We start from the raw sequence: 21,365 nt of genomic DNA on the forward strand, positions 1-21,365 counted from the left end.
CACCATTCAGAGGAAAAGTGGCGGCAGCTTTTGAGTTATTACAGTGAATATAATTACACACTTTTCTGCTAATAAAAAGTCAGTGTTTAGGCTGAAGGCAATGGAAATATTATGTTGTATCTATCAAATGGTGAAAAGTACAAGCACTCATTAAGCCCCAATGTCAGTGTAAAGAGGTGTGTATCACAGTAATGCACTCAGATCTAGAGCAGGAAAAGTTCAGGTCGTGTTTGAGCAATTGGTTGGTTGACAGCAAAAACAGAACTCTTTATATTTACACCTGCAGAATACAATTCTGTGGCTCTTGTTTCTGGGTTGCCAATATTTAATAATGGCGTTATGTTGAAGTATTGCACTGCAATCACTTGGACTGGCTGTCTGGGTAAGTTTGAGGATTTCAGTTCCACCTCATCTGGTGATTGGCATCATGTAATTCAGTTCAGTACACAAAGCAGGTTGCAGGGCAGCAATAAGATCTGGGGTTCTAATAACTGTCCAGATGGAGCATTCAATTAGAAGCAAATATTGTTTTCCAGATGGTTGAGCTACCAATTGCAATAAATTGCAAAGCTTTTATACAATGCATTGCCACATTGCTGGATGTTTGCAATGAAAGTCAGAATTATTGCAGATAAATATAATGTGCCATTCCATGAGACAAGATTTTGATGATACATAAAAATCATCAGAAAACAGCAATCTGGCAAATTTTCAGCAGAAAGAATATATACTCAAATTGCATGAAGAACTAGACTAATGCAGTTATTTTCTTTTTACTTATTTTTTTAGGACTGCAACCTATGGAACACTAGATATTGATTGGAGGCAGGACATGAAAGCCTATACATAGGTTTAGGGTGAACGTTGAGAGAACGTTAAATTGTCAACTGACCCAGTATTGACAGCATCCCAAAATGGCACAAAATAGCCACCCAGAAGGGCACTCCATCTGCCAGAAGCCCTGGGGGGTGAATAAGCACTTGGGAGCACCTGAGATGCAGGACTCCCCTGACTGGCATAAAAGCAGGAAGCCGACATCATTTGATGTTAGAGAGTAGATCTAGGATAACAAAGACAGGAAAGAACAGTAGCATTCGAACTTGACCCGATCTTGGACCATGGCTTAGCTGCTGGTTTGTTTATTATTATTATTATTTTTATTTCTTGGCAGACACCTTTATCCAAGGCAACTTACAACATAAGTGATCATATTATCAGTTGTGTTTAGAGTAGGAACCAGTTTAAGGGTTTAGTTTAGGCTCAATAAGGAGCTAGTTTTGTTTACGGTTTCTGTAGGTTTCATTGTTTTAACCACCTCACTGTATTTAATAATTCACCTCCTTGCACTGTACTCCCTTGCCTGTGTCCCTGTTTTCCCAAGAGACCCCACCTATAGAGCCTCAGGTGCCGTATCCACTCCACACAGAGCCACACTATCTATATAATCTGCAATAGCTATGTTTACTTTAACCCCTTAAATTATTGATTAGGACTTGATTGTTTTACAACAAAAACTACAATCTGGTGAGTAATTTTTAACAATGTATAAATTGTGTAAACATGGAGCTATTCTTAGAGGCTAGATAATTTGTAAATCCCAAAAGCATCATGAGAAGCAACCTCTAGCACTGGTTTAAATTATTACTTTCAAATTTCTTTCATTTTCAAAACTAATAAATCTATTTTCCTAGAGGGCTGAACAGTTGTGCCTGTACCAGAGACCACATGGGGAATTCATATGACAGAAGGGCCATTTTTGATAGCCTCTGAAATGAGAGCCATGTTCTTAAATGTATAGACACATTATACATTTACCAATTAAACAAACTATACTAATGTATGTACACAGTACTAAACATGTTGAGTGAAACCTAATTAAAACGTGTAGATGTTGTGGAAGACTGCTGTGCCTAATCAAAAGTAGGACACTAAATAAGCCCACTGAAGCTGACAAGAGGGACACAAGATTTAATTTAAGTTTTACAGAATGAATAGACAAACAACATGCCTTACATACATGAACATCACAGTTCACAAACACAGAGGACAAAATCTTACATTTAGAGTGCAGTAATTTACAGTGATGTAAAAAAAAAGCAGGATATATCCAATGTATTAGTAATTACAAGCAATAATGTTATTCTGGGCAATAAAATTCTGTTTTAGTTACTGAAGGAGTAACTCAAATAAAATGATACTGAATATTTAAAAAACTAAAAAAGTGACCTACTATAAACTGGACTTCTTGCTCCTTATTTTATGAGGCTACATCACAAAGGGTACTTCTGCACAGTCTTTAGCCCTTGGGATGCAGCCAAACAATTAATTACATTCAAGGTTTGTTAATTTCAATAATGCTCATTTATGGAAGACCTATAATTGAATTATACTCCTGGTGTTCACAGAAAGAAAGACATTCAAAGCTTTAAGTTCAATGAATAAAAACTTAAGTGTGCTATGAAAAAATATAAATGCAGATATAAAGCCAAATTCATACCGGTCTCTGCAGTACTGATAACCAATTAATTGAATAAACAACTGAATAAAGGCTCAGTTTTTCTTCTAATCTAGAACAATTCACACAGGTTTATAGCATAAGTTGTGCTTTGTCCCCAGCAAATTATTGGTACACTAACATTATATTACACTAGGCAGCACTAGTTGCAGGACCCGTAGGTGTCGTCTTGATTTTGTTTCTGCTACGTTAGACCTAGATGCTTTAGTGATTAAGCAGTCTTTGGTAGGCTCTTAAAAAGCACTGCTGTACAGGAAAACTGAGCAGACCACCCAGAACGGTCAGGAACAGATACCAAGGTTACAAGCGTTACTGGTGACAGGCTTAAATCTTGACTGGCTCATTTCATTTGAAGACATCAAATTAAGATAGTGATTACCTGGTGAATAGCATTGCAAGTTAAACTGAGCATCCCTGTTAGTCATGGATGGTCCTGAAATAAAAGAATTGCCTTTTATTTGATCCACAAGAACCTTTCCTTTCTGTAATGCAATCGGGACTGAATATGAAAATAGCTATAATGAAAAGATCAATTAAATTATTTTTTTTTATTATTATTATTTTTTTTAATAAAACCAAACTTAAAAACCCACTAATAACAGGACATTTACATGCCGAGAGAGTTACATCACCCCTTTCCAATGGCGAGGAGAAAAGTGATCGATGTGCACAGCTAGAATTGTATCAGTAGCCTTTCTATCATTGAATTAAAAAGAGCAAGGCCATGCCATACAAATGATATTGTAACACTGGACGGGAAGACAGGCTGTGGTCCTGGATCAATGGTCCTCCAAGTGAGGCTGCAACCCCATCAAGAAAAGGCCCAGACCTCTTGCCAAGCCAGCAAATGGCTTTCCACATGCTCTCCCCCTCTCTCTGGGACCGTGCCAGGGCTGTGCGCTTTTCCCATCATTTATCTTGAAATGAGTCCTTAGTTCTTTTACAACAAATATTATACTCTAATGCAAGTGAGCTTAAATTTGCTACTCAGAACAATAACTGTACAAACTAAAAAGCAGGAGTTTGTCATGTAATGACTTGAAAAGATACAAACTAAAAAGAGATTATGACTTTATTTAAAAAACAATGATAACCCCCATTACAGTCCTGTTTCTAAAGAGGGTGCAGGGTAACAAAAATACCATATACTGAAACAAATGTTTAAATTTATGAGTTTCCATAGAGCAAGCTAACTGCAACATATAACCAACATCTCTCGTTTACTAGTTACGTTCCTTTGAGCAATAGACATGTCACTAAAATAATTTAGAATGAAATACTTTTGCACTAAATCCATGCAATATGTTCAGTAAAAGTGACAGCTATCTTTCCACAATTGGTCTATTCATAATAGTTAATCATGGTAATTCTCCTAACATATTGCTTAAAAATCGATTTATTCCATTTCTATAGCGCCCCTTGACACCTGACATTGGAGCGCTGTACAAACACACTCGTAAAAACAACTTTTTTTCTTCCTTCTTCCAATGCGTCAACTGGTTTTGGAAATGCTCCCTTTGACCGAAGACCGACAGACGTACAGCTGCTGCAAGTTGTAAGGAAGTCAATTTCCAGATCGTGAGCACACTGCAGGTAAGAGAGCATTGCTCTTCTGATCCCGTGGCAAATATTTCTCAAGGTGACAGTTGACGTAATCCCAAATTTAGTGTGTATCCTTGGCCCAGAAGGAAAGTTATGCCACAGATAATCCAGACCGAGAGCCAAACAATGCAACATCATTACCAGCCGGTCACAGAAGAAGAAAGTTAATTATGAAATCCTGAATACAAGGTCTTCTTGGCGGCGTCATAAAACGATGGCAGTGCGCAGAGCCTTGGCAGAGCAGTGACTATATTCCAGATAAGCTTTCCCTCAGCTCAGCGGCTAGCGTTATTGCCTGCCGAATGGGATACCCGGGTGATGCTGCTTTCAATAAATTCCTTGAGTCCCTCAAAGCCCTGGGTGAAGAGATATTCTAGGTACCAATCCCAGTGCCTCCCCTGTAGATCAAAGCACACTGCAGTTAGGCAAGCCTGGTTTTAAAATGGGAGAGTGTCTGCTGTGTGGGCCTGTGATTCCACAAAGCTTCAATGAGGTTGCATTTTAAAAGATTACCCTTCCCCCCTTATTGTGGTTTAAATTATCCCCCAAAATAGCATCATTTACAAATACAGATTATACACACAGTACTGTGCAACAAATTGAAGAATTGATGCTGTTTTGAAGGCAAAGGGTGGTCACACCAAATATTGATTTTTCTTCTGTTCACTCGCTTTGCATTTAGTTAATTGATAAATATAATCCATTAACATGTCTATTTTTGAAAGCATTCTTACTTTATAGCATTTCTTCAAACCTGCCTAAACCTTTTGCACAGTACTGTATATATATATATTTTTTTGCATCAAATTACTGATGAGCTTCACATTTTTGTTTGTATATATTTGTATAGCAGATTATATATAAATATAACCTATTACAGAAACAAATATTTAATAATCTGATCACCATATTCTTGATCATATTGGATTTTAATAATAAAATTACTGTTTAGGTTTAGATCCTTTTGTATGCTTTAAAATGAATGATTTTCATAAAACAATTGCCACACCTACCTTAATAGAATTTAAGTTGAGTCGCTTACTTTCTGGCCAGCACTGGGAAGGGGGGAAAAATAAAAAGTATATCTGCAGATTATAACTATATACACAGTGTATTTCTCCTCAACCAGAGTTAAGCACAAAATGAAAGGTCGAGAGTAAAAGAGATTGGTGGGATTAAATACATTTGAACCATAGGAGCCTCACTGGTACCCATACATTATAAAAAGCAATTCCACAAATTATCAATTGATACCAGATTCTTCTCAACATGTGTGCTTAAATGTTTCTGACTCAACGGGAGCATCTCACCCGTAAAGGAAGCGATTTACTGGAATGTCACTCCACATGTTGAGGATGAAGAGAAAGCTAACCTTACACCAGTGCACCGTAAAGTGAACGAAATGCACTGGAGGTTAAAACCGATATTATGTCACACACGCTTCAGTGATTACATGTCTGTAATGCTGATTATCTGGAATAAACCGCTCCCTGTTGTGTGGAATGGAATAGATTTCAAAACTAGCAGACAAATTTACAGGAAATATCCAGTTCCTAAGCTAATGTCTTTTCTTCATTTTCCACCCTCACAAAAAGACAGTTATCCTCTTACCTTGTGAAAGAAGTCAATGGCACATCCCATTAGAGCTGGGTGATGGACAATGTTGAAGCTGGTCCTGCACTCGGACAGCTCAGTCTGAGCCAGTAAGTCCTGGCTCACCTCGATGCCCATCCCCGATAGGAAAGCATTGGATTTCCACAGGCAGCTCACCATAGCCACCACGTACTGGTTATACTCTCTGTAGGTCCTCCGACTGATGTGAAATGCCTTGCAGGAAAGAATTATAATAATAAAATGCAGTGACAGATAAGTGAAATGGTTTTGAAGTTTACATTAATAAATATATTAGTTATTACTGAATCAATTTTAAAGTTGCAAAACCTTTCCTGGATATATAAAATAAAAATGGGAAAAAAACATTACATGAGAAAAATTTAAGTACCGTTGTCTGGACATCTGGATGTTTTGCAGCAACCAGATTTGCTCTATATCTGAAAAAATGAATAATGCAGGATTATCATATTTATCTTTACCTCAAATATATTGAGTGTTCTAATGTGTAAAGACATGCTTCTTTAATTATGGATTATTACAAATATACACACTTGCACATACATAAGCATAAAAACATAACAAGGGAATGCTTTAATCCAAAAAGAAAGTGGTTTTATTTCGATTTGGCATAGACAGGATGTACTAAGTTATTCTTAGCCGTTTAGGCCCCAAAAGCAGGGAGCAACTTGTGCTTAAACATGGAGTAGGTTAATTGTCGGTGTAAACTGCTTCCCTGGAGCGCTACCTTACCTATACATGATGTGGCAGAGCTGGTTCAGACTCACAGGCTCTTTGCTGAGGAGGGCAGGGTAGAAAACACCAGCAGGAGGCATGACGACCAAAGGCAAGTCGTACTTCAAATACATGTCACACACCTGCTCACAGCCAGTTGACACGGGGGAGAAACGTTAATACACCCACGGATGTGTTCGTTTTGGAAGAGACAATCATAAATGACAAATAATGAAATGAAAAAAACATAACATAACATAAAAAAACAACCTATGAACAAAGATGAATTGATTGACATTGTGATAAAGATATTGCTATTTAAAACCAAAGCCCTTAAATGACTGGAGTTGCCTTACCGTCTCGTAGAAGTCGAGTATGAAATGCAGCAGTAAGGTGTTATATGCCTCAAGGTGCAACGCTACGGTTGAGAGGCGACCCACAAACTGAACCAGCTCCACAACTGAGCTCATCAATCCAGAAAGGCTCATATTCCTGAATAGAGAAAAAAAAAAAGGGAAGATCATTGATTTTCCCCATTTATTCAGCAGAAAAAGCCAAACGCAATCTTAATGGAGTACTTCAGTACCTGTGAACCACTAACAACGTACAGAGGCTATGAATGAAAAATCGGAGCTGTATAAATCCATATCATACATAGAAAATGAAGCAATTGAACTGCAATTGTGCCTCTTGAACATTACTTTAGGATCATTATTCCTCCTTCAGCAAGCCACACAGGAAATCCTATTAAAACACAAAATGAAAGTACATTTAACCTATCTCCCCCTTTTTGTTTTATAGACTAATTTAAAAGCTATACAAGGCATTACATTTAAAGTTAGAAAATCTGCAAAACATTGCATTTTTTCCCCCGCTCCCATATATCTGAAGTGTAAAATACCTAATACCTGCTGCAGTGCTACATTTTTTTTTTTAATATTGCAGAAAAAATGAGAAATACTACACTGCATTCATGAAATAAACAAAATAACAAATCCAGTCAAAATGACCTTGAAATGGGAAGAGAAGGACAACAGAGGAAACTGAAATCGAAGATAGTATTTACGTAATTCTGAGTCTGAACTCCTATATGGTGCGACAGTGTTTTCTAGTAATAGATAATGAAGTGGTAAAATAAAAGAGCAAGTCGTGACAATCACAGGATCTCACATTGGGGAGTGACCAGAAACACTCAAGTCAATTTGATCTTCAGTGGCATACACAGAGTGCCAGGTCAGCCACTTCACCAGCATGTTGTTTAAGCACTCGACAACACTGCACTGTGAGAGGGAGAGGAAAAAAAAAAAGTCAATTAAAAAAGAAAATCCCTTCACAGTGGCTTACACCCTCTACAAGCCCCGTTGGCTGACGTATGTTAATGGTTTCATGCAATCAATTAAAACATTGCTGGGAATGCTGTGTGGAGGAGCGATTTTGAATTTAAACAGCTATGACTTCACGATTATTAAAAGAGATTCTGAAACTTTTATGACAAGTTGAAAAGCAAGGGTGTCAATTTAGTGTGCGTCTGTGGGGGAGGGGTGAGCACACCTCAGGGATTTGGTTTTAAAATCAGCCGGCAACTTAAAATAAATATATTAATGCTAATTCTGCAGGAAAACCTAGACTTTAACAGCTTTAGATGTCTTTGTTGTTCAGATGAAAAACCTAATTCCTCAAAATCAATGGCATAAATACCTTGAAGAAGAGGGAGGAAGTGAAGAACAGCTGCATTAAGGGCTCGAAAAGAAGATGCTTCATGTCTGCAAAATATGAAAATCACAAGAGATACTAAGTACACAATAAAGTAATCAATCTAAGAACTCATGATTTCTAACTGCTGCTTCAGATTTTTTTTCTCAAGATGCAAACAGTTAAGAAAACATTAATTAATTTAGAAAATATATTTACTAACACGTGTCAGTAGGGTGGCAGTGATGGACAGGACTCACCTGAGCAGGGGATCATGGGAATTGAGCTCAGCAAGGTAAGGATCTGGGACCGGAAGAGGGAGCCGTCCCAAACACGAAGGAACTTATAGATGAAGACTTCTGTACTCGAGAACCCCTCCTGACAGTGTTACAAAACAAAATTGTTTTAAAGAATTGCTTTTTTTTTTTTTCCAGATTACCTTTCTTGTTGTGATTTAGGCATACACACAGAATACTAAGATAATTGATTGGGCAAGATCATATAAACCACACAACATGGAAATGGCTTGCTTAAGAGAACAAAAAGTATTGCTAATGTCCTTATTTTCATGTTGACTTGCAGTTTTTATAAACATACAGGAAAATATGCCAAGGTCGAAATATCAGAGCTTACACTGATAAACCATGTCCTTACAGATAAAGACTTGATTACAGAGAGGGAGGGGGGGGAGCCAGAATGACCAGAAATCAGCTTAAGCCGTAGCTTAGAAAAAAAGACCCCAGTGATTTTTGCATTTTCATCATTTCATTGTCAGGAATGTATTGCATGTGTACCACACATGTACATGTAAATAAAATATAACACTGCACTGCTTTTGGTGTGTGTGTGTGAATCAGAAATCAGGACCTACTTGAAGAAACTGTTGTGCTGTGATCAGAGTGTTGAAGAATTCAGTGGCTTCAGAATGATTTTGATAGTTTGTATCCTTGCAAAACAGAAACTCTGCATAAAAGAGAAAAAAACAAATCAGATCAACATGAAGAAGAAAGTATATAAACCAGTTGAGACTGCTTACGCCACATTAACAGTTAATCAAGAAGCAGCTCACCTTCATGGAGTGCATGACCCAGCCAGTAATCCAGCCTTAGAAACACTGAGTCGTCCGTCACACAGTTTACATAATGTAGAACCAACGGGGAGTTCAATACCGAACCCATCTGTGCTGGGAGCTAAAATATGAAAATTGAGTCACTGACCACCAAATCAACGAACATCAGTACTGCTGAGCTTTTTGTTATAGATTTTGTTTTTCAAATTGTACCTATGACTAATGAGAGCCTTTGCAAGTGTGCAGGCCTAGCAGGGAATGCTTTGTAGTTGTAGACAAATTGGCAAAAGAAAAACACCTCTGTCTACATTTACTATTTTTACCACAGCAAATAAGATGTATGAGTTGATTCCCATGAGAATTTAGATTGTATCCCAATATTCAGCATAGTGACAGCATATAATGGTGCATTTATACAATGTATTTCTAATTATTTACCACTATTTACCACTATTATAAAGCAATTTTAACACACATTAATACACAATTATCTTTATTAAGATGGTATATAACCCTGTTCAATTCAAGTTCATATCTTATATTATTTGCATCACAAGGGGCTTATATATTAGGCCAGCCTTTTCTCCATCTTATTAGGAAGCCTGACTGAGATCCTCCTTTAAGCTTCTTAGCTTTCCAAAGGTGTTTCTCTACTCCTTTGGTGTAGCTTGATTGCTGAACTCGTAGTTTTAACACATCTAGTACACAGACAATTCAGGGTGTTCAGGCAAGCTTTTGGCTAAACCTCTGAGATTATGAAACATCACCACCTTGTGGGAAACAAAATAATCACAACACACAATTCAAACAGTTTCTTCCAAATAGCAGCTTTTACTGACACGTGTTTGGCTAGTACAAGCCATTAATTTCATCTATAAAGGATTACCAGAATAACAGTAAGCTCCTCTTTTTTATACAGATGATAAAAATGCACTACATACAAACTGGTAAGAAGCAGGCAGTAACCTCACGGTAATTGTACCTCAATGCAGTGGATGTTCTGCAGCAGCTGTGGGAATGTGGCAAGCTGCTCCAAAGGAAAACTATTGCTGCCCGTCACACAGCCCGCTGCACTGGTCTGAGGCACACAGCTGCTCACCGGAGGAACAACAAGATGGGTGTTCCATTTCTGGGCATGTTTGAAAAGAAAGTCATAATCAAAAGGGAGCACTTTACCTTGAAACTATTCCTAACCTATGTGTATGACATCATCCATTTCTTAACCTATAAGGACCAAGAGGATGCTTAATAGCATGCATATGGCGAATTACAACCAGAATTTACAGTAGCTAGCCCTGGAGTGCAAAATAATTATGGCATGTCAGTCTCATTTCCTTCAAATTAGAGTGCTTCACAAAATGGAAAGACAGGTTCATTTGCCAAGAAATAAGTTTAAACTATACTGAACAAAAACATAAACGCAATATGTAAAGTATTGGTTCCATGAGCTGAAATAAAAGATCCCAGACATATTCCATACGCACAAAATGCTTATTTCTCTTAAATTTTGTGCACAAATTAGCTTACATCCCTGTTAGTGAGAATTTCTCCTTTGCCAAGATAATCCATCCACCTGACAGGTGTGGCAAATCAACAAGCTGATTAAACAGCATGATCATTACACAGGTGCACCTTGTGCTGGGGACAATAAAAGGCCACTCTACAATGTGCAGTTTTGTCACACAACACAATGCCACAGATGTGTCAAGTTTTGAAGGAGCGTGCAATTGGCCTGCTGACTCCAGGAATGTCTACCAGAGCTGCTGCCAGATAATTTAATGTTCATTTCTCAACCATAAGCCATTAATCTGCATGCTCGTCATCCTCACCAGGGTCTTGACCTGACTGCAGTTCAGCATAGAAACCGACTTCAGTGGGCAAATTGCCACCTTTGAGAAGTGTGCTCTTCACTGATGAATCCCCGTTTACTTATATGAACTGTAACTCAGTAAAATCTTTGAAATTGTTGTTTGTATTTTTGTTCAGTATAATAAAAAAGTATAAACAGTTTATTTTTGTTCTCTATTTTAAGAGGAGCTATAAAAACATAATATACATACCCTTTTCCTAGATGTTGGGTGCCTTTCATTGACCGTTATTTGCAGATCATTGAGTATCTCTGCTTTGTTGTTTCTCTGTACCACACTCAATGCTGTTTTCCAGGTGGAGTTGTAATTCTTGAAGCCATTCTGTATATGAAAAATACATAAATGTATATATTGAAATGGTCATACACATGCTTAAAAGGTTAAGATACATTTGAGTATATGTTATGTTATGCCACATACCTTAATTCTTGATGGCATTGATAGAGAGACCATTTCTGGACAGAACACTTTGTACAGAGACAGCAGGGCCAGCAGGAATGGCTGCTTTCCCTTGAAAATATAGAAAGGAAAACTTTGAGCCCAAATGACATCACCACAGCAGAAAACCACCAAGGAGGCAGACTAATTGGATTAATCCTTTCCGAGCAGTCCTGCTTGAGAAAATACTTGACAGGATAACACAATTAAAAATCTATTAACAATAATCACGATACTTCAAACTAAAGCAAGAATATGAAACTTATAAGCAAGTACTTAAAACGGAACAACCGCCTAGTAAATATTTACCATTTTAGACTGAAGGTCCATCAGTCGCCTGATTCTGAAAGGTTTAACTGAAAAATAAATAAAACAGGCTCAGTTACAACCCATGTGACACTGGTAAAATACTTTTGTGTTAATACATTTCAATATATTTGGTATTAAAAAGTTATACAACTGTAGTAGGGGATGAAATACATTATATACATACACTTCCACGAGTATTGAAAGTTTTAAATACAATGAAAAAAGTATTCACTACTTACCATTCTCTCTTTGGGTCAACAAGTAAAGCAAATGGCAGATGTAAGGACACTGAAAATTAGAAAAATATATACACAGTTCAGAATAATGAATCTTTGTCAGTTACTTAGTGGTAAACCCTGTAAGAAATTGATATTTGGATGTTCGAAGCATTCCACGATGTCAAGAGGATAAATATTTTCCACCCATTGAATGCCTCTCAAAACCACTAGAGAAGTTGTACCATCTACTTACCAAGTTTTCGTCAGGCAGAAAGCTGAAAAAGATGCCATAGAGGGCATGCAGCTGCTCCTTTGGCTCAATCAGGTCAAACACAGTAATAAGCCAGCGAATGAACATGGTCTAAAACAAACAAAATAAAACCTTTAAACACATTTTGCATTTGATGTGGACAGTTATCACAAATGTAATCCGCTTGCTCTTACATGCAATTATACTCAAAAACAATGAATGCACTTCAGTGTATCAATAAAATTTGGATTTTGTATCGTTAACATGTAGGCCTAATGCTTCATTTGAGCTCAACATTATCTACCTGCATAGTTGAGGACAGTTTGCCAACACAGAACCAGGACACCCCTCTAGTCACTGCATTATCTGGGACAACTGATGCTGGAATTAAACACTTCAGCACCCGAAGGCCAAAGGTGTTATTTGCTAAAAGGATGAAAATATGAAAACAGGTCAGTGATAACATTGATCTAGACATTTCTTTCAAGGTAGCTGAAGGTATGAGGTAGCAGGGGGTGTGTGACAAGAGTATGAGAAATACTGTAGTCATGCATGTGAAAGGAAGATGGTCATTAAAAATTGATTATGGGCTGTTGCTTCAAATGATGATTGACATTTGCAGTAATTAAATTGTACCTTCACATCCTAATTAAAAACTGTCAATACTGGCCAGGACTATCTCAGGCACAGCTGGGGGGTTAATCATACCAATGCGCAGGCTGAGAGCCAAGTCCAGCATGGCAGCGATGCCTTCCGGGGGCAGCCCTCGGGTGAACGCCACACGTTCAACTATTTCCAGGTGGTTTTCCAACACGTAATTCCCCCTGCAAGGAGTGCCGGCTTCAACTGAAAGACAAACATAAAAGACAGATCAGATGACATTTGTCAAACACTGAGAATTGGGACCTCCAACAAATGCAGGAATGGTCGAGCACCAGTGGGTCAGAGAGCGACCTACCTTGTTTAAAGTACTGTAAAGCAGATGCCAAGGGGCAGTCCGCCTCGGCTTTCCTCCTGGCACCTCGGCCCAGATACGAGCCAAGAGCTGCTGAGGCTGAACTCACATCTGCCATGATGCCACCGGCGCTGGCGTGCCCCGTCATTGAAATGCACCGCAAACAAAATGTCCAAATACCATCCACAGCACAGGATGGGATTACATCTCAGCCACGTTTGTTTTCTTGGTTGTGTTTCACGCACCCACGTCGCAGGGGTGGTTAGCCGGGCATCATGAGCTGTATCTGCGACGAAGCGGTCCGGCACACTAAAGCGAAACGTATTTTTAAATGCGCCAACCGACTGATTAAAATAGAAATGTTTCGCACTGAAAAGACGTGTGGCCTCCTTTGTTTATTAGCCCTATCCTGTTGTATTGCCTCTACTAATACTTAATTCCACTTTAGATAGATGTCACATCGGAAAGCATACGGTTGCAAGGGGGTAGACATCGGTGGTTATAGGCAGGATTAGTCTTCAGTCCTGGCAAAGGGATGCGATTGCTGTCTTCATGGATCCACATGAGAAGAAACAAAATGTCGTCCGATTGCCCAAACATCAATACAAAACAGTCCGCTGAAGAACAAATGAAAAATACCACCCCGATATTCCGCCAAAGTCAGAAAAAAGCGTTTATTTTAAAAACAACCGCTGGTTACGGGTGATGTTCAGTATATATTAGTCCACGGCTCAACTTTGGACCTGGAGGTAAACAAGCCGGGGGAAAAATTCAAACTTGCGCGGCACCGTTTGCGCAGGCGCACTAACGCCGCGGCGAGGCCACGCCTGGAAGTCAGGAAGTAAGGATTCTGCACCTACACACCCATGTCCAGCGACATTCATGTGTTATAATCTTAAATTGCAGATTTTATACAGTTGTATTACTATCATCTTCATCATCTTGTCGTTCAGATGCCTCATGGGAAATGGACAAAAGTCATGTAGCCTAGGTTTCAAAACTGAAAAGCAGTGGGAGGAGTTAGTCTTTGTCTTAGCTGAACAATAATTTTAATTATCTGAATATATTTGAACTGCATGTGACAGTACTTTTTGCATGATATGTATTATTTATATGGTAGTGTGTAGGTTAAAATAATTGATAGTTTGTAATTGAAGTAGTAGTAGAATGTAGGTTTAATAATCCATCAGTAATAGTACATACATTAAGTAGGTTAGTAGCTGTAGTATAATAGCATTCATGTTAATGTTCATGATATGTATTTATTTAAGAATATTTATTATTATTGATAATACAATAATATAGCCCCAAGAGAGTGTGTATGTGGGGGGAGGGGGGTCTTATTTGCAAATACGACATGCTAATAACTGGTTATAACCTACAAATGCTACTCTTACCAAATTCTGAGGTAAATATAATTATAAAGTGCTACATTACATTGTAACATGGACACAAACATATCTATTATACTACCATCAGCTGTCACTAATACATATATTTCTGTTCCTAACCTGACTTTCCGGTCCAATGCAATCATTAAAAGGTGATTGTAAGATTATATCAATGTAAAATCCATTACAGTGTATAAATACAAGACGTGTAGTATGGAATAAGTAATGTAAATTATTGTGTTTGTTTACCAGAGCAAAACATTCTAGCTCATGAAATTTCGAGCGCATCAGTGTTAATATCAGTGGCCAAAAGCTCTGCACAAGGACATCTACAAAGGATCACCTGGTGAATGAGTTATGCATTAGGCCATGTTTTATTTTACAAAGCATAACATTTTCCATATAAAAAGTCAGACCAATACTACAGTATAACAAACACACATAACAAATGCATATTTTCTTCCCCAAACAGTTTATTTAGCTCATTTAGTTTTACAGGAAATAAAGCACCTACACACCCAGTGCTCTCGTTGAGGGTTCTAGGATTGACATTTTTCTCGGATAGTCTGAAATATTTCCTCTCTCCTATGCTCACATGGCAGACTGTACCTTCAAGCACACCTGAGTAATTTCCATACAGTGAAATATGAAAAATAGTGCAAATTTGCAACTTAATTGAATTGCCATGAAATTATGGTTTCCTAAAGATATTGTAATTTTAACATACACAACTTCAATTGTATATATTTTTTTAAATCAGCAGAAAATGACATTCTTAAAATAAAACAGTGTATTATAACTATGACTCAGACATGCTTGCTTCATGTCAACCCAGAACTCATTAGCTTATGTTTTCATTAGATGTACTGCCCTGTGAATACTTTCCTTCAAGAGGACAACATATCCAATTAGCAATGTCTTGAATATGGACTTCAAGACATTTTCTTTTATGGTGTTCTTTGGTGCGATCTTTCCCCAACACGTTTGATGAGATGCCTTACCATGAAAAGCCCTGGACTTATAAAAACAAATCATTAAAAACAAAAATAATTCTATTTAAATGTTGACCGCTATCTCATTCTTGATGATTTCTTGTAATTGTATGAGCCACCAACAAAGGAAATTAACATATTAGTTTCTGCTACATTTTCAGCTCCAGAGTTCCCCAATTTCTAGACCCAACCACAAAAAAAAAAAAAAAACTAAAAAACATGCTGCCATGAAAATTAGATGATGATGGGATTTTTTCCCTCTTCGTTGTCAAAGTGGCTTTAAATCTTGTTAATTAAATTGTTGACTGGTTTAAAAAGAAAGAAAGAATCAGCATTAGTCAAATTGCTTTTCTTCAACATTGCCATTTTAAACCAATGGAGGCATAGAACTGCAAAGCTGGCAAGGCATTCTGTAACACTAAAGCTATCTATCTTAACTACAGAACAGATGATGTCAGTTGCGCTTCTGGATTTTATCGCTACTATAAAGGAGGACAAAAACTCCCTGGAATACTGCATGCATGGGGATGGGCGGAATGAGAGGAAGGGAGAGAGTATCGGAGAGACACTGAAAAGGCAAACCACAGCACAAGACAAAACAAAGACCTGCAAGGCAGTTTCAAATTAACCACATCCTCTTTCTACACTGCCCAGAAAAATAAGGGTATGTAAGGACCAATCTGGGTTCACAGTCACCCTCCCCCCACCACCTTCTTTTTAGCTGTCGGATGACATCCACATCCACAGCACTCATTTTGATTCAGCTCAAATAAAAAGGGACGGTATACTTATTGTGTAGAATTTAACACTTTTTGTCCATATCATTCTACCAAAGAAAACAACTTGTCCTATAATCTATCCAATTACTGGCTGGTGTATTATGATATTAGTGAAGGCAAACTCTTCATATAGGCGTGATTGGTTTCTAATTTTGTTTATCATTTTTATTTCTTATCATTTAGACGCATATATTTGGAACCTATATGGGCTGAATAGGAAGGAATCATTGTTGCTTTAAGCGTCTTTTGTCATTTCTTCTGAGCTCTACTCAAAACAGTTGCCACAAGTGTGATGGTCTACTGGTCGGGGTGAACTGCATCAGGAAGCCAAAATTGGGACAGGAGAAATGGGTAACCAGGTCTGCAGCGATCACGTTTGTGGCGACTGTCTTTTTGTAAGGGGATGCCATGCCTCCTCCTGGCATGGCTGGGCACAGCGTCCGGGAACTAGGAAACTTTCACTTTGTTTTTTTCCTGAGCGTTGACCTGCTCCTCCCTGCTCTCCTCTCTCTCTGGTCGTTCGTCGCTCTGGCGGGCGATGAGGAGCCGGCAGGTCAACAGTATGCCAAAGACCAAAGCGTGAGCGTAGCGCTTCAGAGGGTCCCCCACCAACTGGTGGAAGAAGAGCACAGCCAGCATTACCAAGAGGAGAAGGAAATTGGCAACGTCCTTGGGCCGTCCTGGCACCAGGGTTAGCACAATTCCACATGCCACCTCCAGCGTGCCAATGATCTTTCGCAGGAGAACCGAACTGATGCCCATCTTCTTCAATCCGGGCAGGGCCTTGGCATAGCTTTTATATGCTCGTTTCTGAAAAATAATAATAACAGTAATTAATAAAAGAAAGAGGACATGGCTACTAGGTTGCAATAAGAATTGTAATTTTAACACTGCAGTGTGTACACATTTGTAAGATACATGTGCTCTGCCCATTAAACCCCTCATGGAAATTAAGCACTTTTTTGTTCCCTTACTAAACACTGAGAAACAGAAATCCCAGTGGCTGCATAGTTGTACTTAGACAGAAATACCCACAACCAGCTAGTTCAAATTTGACTCTGAGCTTGAGATGCCTATATGCTACAGGACTCAAATCAGACCATATGATAAGTTGCCGTCTTTGTAACCTTCACTATTATTATAGTCATTTATGTGGATGGAGAACAATGAGTTTGTGTAACACTAGGTGGCGGCAAACAACTTACATTAAATTAATTTTATTTTATCTTTTTTTTTTTTTTTAATAATGCAACTTTAAGAGGTAATGAACTCCTAGTAGGCATTTTCTATACATTTGTGCGTTTAAAAATAATACCTTTGATAACAGTTAGTTCAGTAATCAACTGGCAACAAATTCCACAAATAAACAGATCTTTAGGATACAAATGTGTAGCTATTATTATTGTGATCATTGTATACAGAAAAATAATCCTAATCAGTTATAACAAATTTTAATGATAATTTAAAAATAAAAATGTGCAATAGTCCCAGCGTAAAATGAAGGTGCCTCCAATCATATCGAAATTTGTTTTAAATCGATTTGTTGTAGCCATGTGGATGTGATTACCTATAACAAGAATAACTGAAATCGATAGAAGAGCCCTGTGCCGTGAGGCAGCGCTGGAGACGAACAGGAGCACGGCAGGTACAGAGTGGAATTTGCTGGAAAGAGCCGCCATTGTCCAAAATTGCAAAAAGGAAAGACCCATCAGGCTCCACGATCCTACAAAGCCTTATTTTCCATTTTTTTGTTTATTATTATCATCATCATCATCTTCACTCTGCAGTGGTTTGAATAGCATTCCCTTTTTATGCCAAATTAAATCCAAAACCTCAATGATGCAACCAATAGAAGATCGTATAGATTAGATTACCGACACGTAAATGGTCAACGTGCCTATGAATTTAAGCCTCACTGTTTTCTACAATACATCGCCAATTTTTGACCGATGTTTATTAAATTAAAAGAAAAGCGGAAAAGATCAATTGCAGCTAAACCCTGGGCGCTGTATTATTTGTGCTGTAGCCACAGCCTCCCAGAGATGCTCGATAAGGTTACGGGTTTGCTCGCATTGTAAGGTCATATAACACCATCAATAACACACTAGCGCCTCTTATTTACTCCAAATCGTTATAATGCAGTATTTGTTTTAACTCCCGCGGGATATCCAATTTGCAGCCTTTTTCCCGTGCACACAGCCGGTAGCGTGTTCGTGCAACGGCGATGCAACAATGGCTCTACTCTTCATTGAGGAAACCTGTATTATTTCAAGATATGCACGTACCATTTCACTGTAGGCGTCTTTGCTTAGTCTTGGGGTGAGCTTAATCGTCCCCATGAACACGAAGAACAGGCCCAGAGCAAAGGATAGGGCCACAATGGTGATTGTCCTTGGTGAAGCCATGGTCGCTATCTTCTGCAGCTGCAGTGCCGGAGAACACGACTGCCTTTCTTCAAGCCCAGAGCCCGGCTTTCTACTACACATGTACAAGAGCCTGCAAGCGCAGAGGATTGGCAGAGAGGGACAATGGCGAAATACCGTGGCCGCTGGGTCCAAAAGCCCACTTTTATTTCTTGTTGAACCCCCCACCCGTCCCCATTCAAAATTATCACACAATATGAAATGATCCAACGTGTTGTATTCAGTTATTTTAATTAGCACTGCAAGCAATACAACTGATGCTATGTCGTTATTTTGCTGTCTTTATCAATTCTGTCAATTGCAACCCCACGTAAAACGCGTTTAAATTTGCATCTAATTTGCCCTAATTAAAACAGTACTTAATTGGAAGTGGCTACACCACACCCACATACACACCATACCAGGTAACTGTCGGCAACTGTCACACATACAGCTGAAGCAAAAACAGAAACATTGTACTTCAAAGCAGATTATAATGGTTATTTGTTTGCCTTATGAATAAATACACAACCACTTTTGTGGCTCTGGTGTGTATTTGCTCTCAAGAAGCAAGGGGCACCATTTTTTCAAGGGGCACTGTTTTTTGTTACAGTGCTTTGTTTTGAAAAAAAAAAAAAGTTTTAATGGAGATGGTTAAACTTTTCCTGAATTAATCCACCCTTTTAAATGCATAGTTTTTAAATGGGAACTGGCTTCCTCAACTCCCAGATCTCAATTAAGTGAAGCCAACACATATGTAAATAGTGCACTGTGCACATTGAAATAACAGCAGTAACTAATAAACAGATTAGGTAAAAAATACCCACACCAAAAATACTTAGTATTGAAAATACCTTAGCATGACAGGGGGTATACCCCTCATCTAGTACTACGTGTGTTGTTATAGGGCAAATACTACATGACTGGGCCTGTTGGGGACTTCTTCCTCTTGCATATCGGCCTAGAGTTGTGACAATCTGGAACAAACTCTCCAGCGATGTGGTTGAAGCCAACAGTCTGGGAACATTCAGTAGACTGGATATGATCCTTGGATTACCAAGTCATGCATGGACATCAAATGAGCACGAAGGTTGAATGGCCTCCTCTCCTCTCCTCTCATTTGTAAACTTTCTTATGTTCGTTGGACTGCTGGGGCACTGCATGTGATTGTGGGAGAGTCCCTGCCAAATTAAGTCCCTACCATGCGTTTATGTGGATGTTTGGTTGGGTAATGGGGATTGATCATGTAGGGGGAATGCGTGGGGATATGTGTGCCACCCAAGTATGTATGGCTGCAGACCCGCAGGTGTTATTTCAAAACCCACCGTGCTGCAGGAGGAATTGCACAGTGTTCCTCCAGCCATCTAACAAAGGAATCCAGCTGTCATTAAACTGAGGATGAAACTTCATCCTATAAATACACTTGGTGATATTTAAACAGGCTGTTTTTCAGAAGGAATGAAAAATAATGAGTTGGTTGCAAACCAATGTTTTAATCCTGATTTAGGAGGTCAAATCACTTTATTTATGTTTAAAATGTACAGGAAGTGGATGCATGATCCATTATACACTCACCTAAAGGATTATTAGGAACACCTGTTCAGTTTCTCATTAATGCAATTATCTAACCAACCAATCACATGGCAGTTGCTTCAATGCATTTAGGGGTGTGGTCCTGGTCAAGACAATCTCCTGAACTCCAAACTGAATGTCTGAATGGGAAAGAAAGGTGATTTAAGCAATTTTGAGCGTGGCATGGTTGTTGGTGCCAGACGGGCCGGTCTGAGTATTTCACAATCTGCTCAGTTACTGGGATTTTCACGCACAACCATTTCTAGGGTTTTCAAAGAATGGTGTGAAAAGGGAAAAACATCCAGTATGCGGCAGTCCTGTGGGCGAAAATGCCTTGTTGATGCTAGAGGTCAGAGGAGAATGGGCCGACTGATTCAAGCTGATAGAAGAGCAACTTTGACTGAAATAACCACTCGTTACAACCGAGGTATGCAGCAAAGCATTTGTGAAGCCACAACACGTACAACCTTGAGGCGGATGGGCTACAACAGCAGAAGACCCCACCGGGTACCACTCATCTCCACTACAAATAGGAAAAAGAGGCTACAATTTGCACAAGCTCACCAAAATTGGACAGTTGAAGACTGGAAAAATGTTGCCTGGTCTGATGAGTCTCGATTTCTGTTGAGACATTCAAATGGTAGAGTCAGAATTTGGCGTAAACAGAATGAGAACATGGATCCATCATGCCTTGTTACCACTGTGCAGGCTGGTGGTGGTGGTGTAATGGTGTGGGGGATGTTTTCTTGGCACACTTTAGGCCCCTTATTGCCAATTGGGCCTCGTTTAAATGCCACGGCCTACCTGAGCATTGTTTCTGACCATGTCCATCCCTTTATGACCACCATGTACCCATCCTCTGATGGCTACTTCCAGCAGGATAATGCACCATGTCACAAAGGTCGAATCATTTCAAATTGGTTTCTTGAACATGACAATGAGTTCACTGTACTAAACTGGCCCCCAC

The 21,365-nt window shown here is 38.8% G+C and overlaps 2 protein-coding genes across 2 annotated transcripts; both read right to left on the reverse strand.

Annotated features, from left to right (window-relative positions):
- Nucleotides 1–3,569: 3,569 nt before the first annotated feature.
- cenpi (centromere protein I) lies at nt 3,570–14,072 on the reverse strand. The gene is made up of 20 exons (XM_066715038.1): nt 13,266–14,072; nt 13,016–13,153; nt 12,612–12,733; nt 12,311–12,418; nt 12,079–12,127; nt 11,840–11,886; nt 11,513–11,602; nt 11,285–11,413; nt 10,207–10,353; nt 9,225–9,345; nt 9,027–9,118; nt 8,416–8,533; nt 8,162–8,226; nt 7,634–7,743; nt 6,820–6,955; nt 6,482–6,606; nt 6,120–6,168; nt 5,729–5,944; nt 5,131–5,172; nt 3,570–4,515 (listed from the first exon to the last, which is right to left on the reverse strand). The coding sequence occupies exons 1-20, from the start codon at nt 13,408–13,410 to the stop codon at nt 4,393–4,395; spliced, it is 2,172 nt and encodes a 723-aa protein (XP_066571135.1). The 5' UTR covers nt 13,411–14,072; the 3' UTR covers nt 3,570–4,392.
- Nucleotides 14,073–15,008: 936 nt separating this feature from the next.
- tmem35 (transmembrane protein 35) lies at nt 15,009–18,984 on the reverse strand. The gene is made up of 2 exons (XM_066715039.1): nt 18,710–18,984; nt 15,009–17,234 (listed from the first exon to the last, which is right to left on the reverse strand). Exons 1-2 carry the CDS (start codon nt 18,908–18,910, stop codon nt 16,872–16,874), a joined length of 564 nt encoding a protein of 187 aa, XP_066571136.1. The 5' UTR covers nt 18,911–18,984; the 3' UTR covers nt 15,009–16,871.
- Nucleotides 18,985–21,365: the final 2,381 nt, after the last annotated feature.

Source organism: Amia ocellicauda, chromosome 10 (genome assembly GCF_036373705.1).
Source record: "Amia ocellicauda isolate fAmiCal2 chromosome 10, fAmiCal2.hap1, whole genome shotgun sequence".
Taxonomy (NCBI): domain Eukaryota; kingdom Metazoa; phylum Chordata; class Actinopteri; order Amiiformes; family Amiidae; genus Amia; species Amia ocellicauda.

What these genes read in the sequence shown, in the direction of transcription:
- tmem35 (XM_066715039.1), bottom strand. Translation starts at nt 18,910, where the DNA reads ATGTGTAGTAGAAAGCCGGGCTCTGGGCTTGAAGAAAGGCAGTCGTGT. An exon ending in AAGACGCCTACAGTGAAATG is followed by an intron (nt 17,235 to 18,709) that starts GTACGTGCATAT and finishes ATTATTTTTCAG; the next exon opens with AAACGAGCATATAAAAGCTA.
- cenpi (XM_066715038.1), bottom strand. Translation starts at nt 13,410, where the DNA reads ATGACGGGGCACGCCAGCGCCGGTGGCATCATGGCAGATGTGAGTTCA. An exon ending in TGGACCTTCAGTCTAAAATG is followed by an intron (nt 11,603 to 11,839) that starts GTAAATATTTAC and finishes TATATTTTCAAG; the next exon opens with GGAAAGCAGCCATTCCTGCT. An exon ending in ATCCAGATGTCCAGACAACG is followed by an intron (nt 5,945 to 6,119) that starts GTACTTAAATTT and finishes CTTTCCTGCAAG; the next exon opens with GCATTTCACATCAGTCGGAG.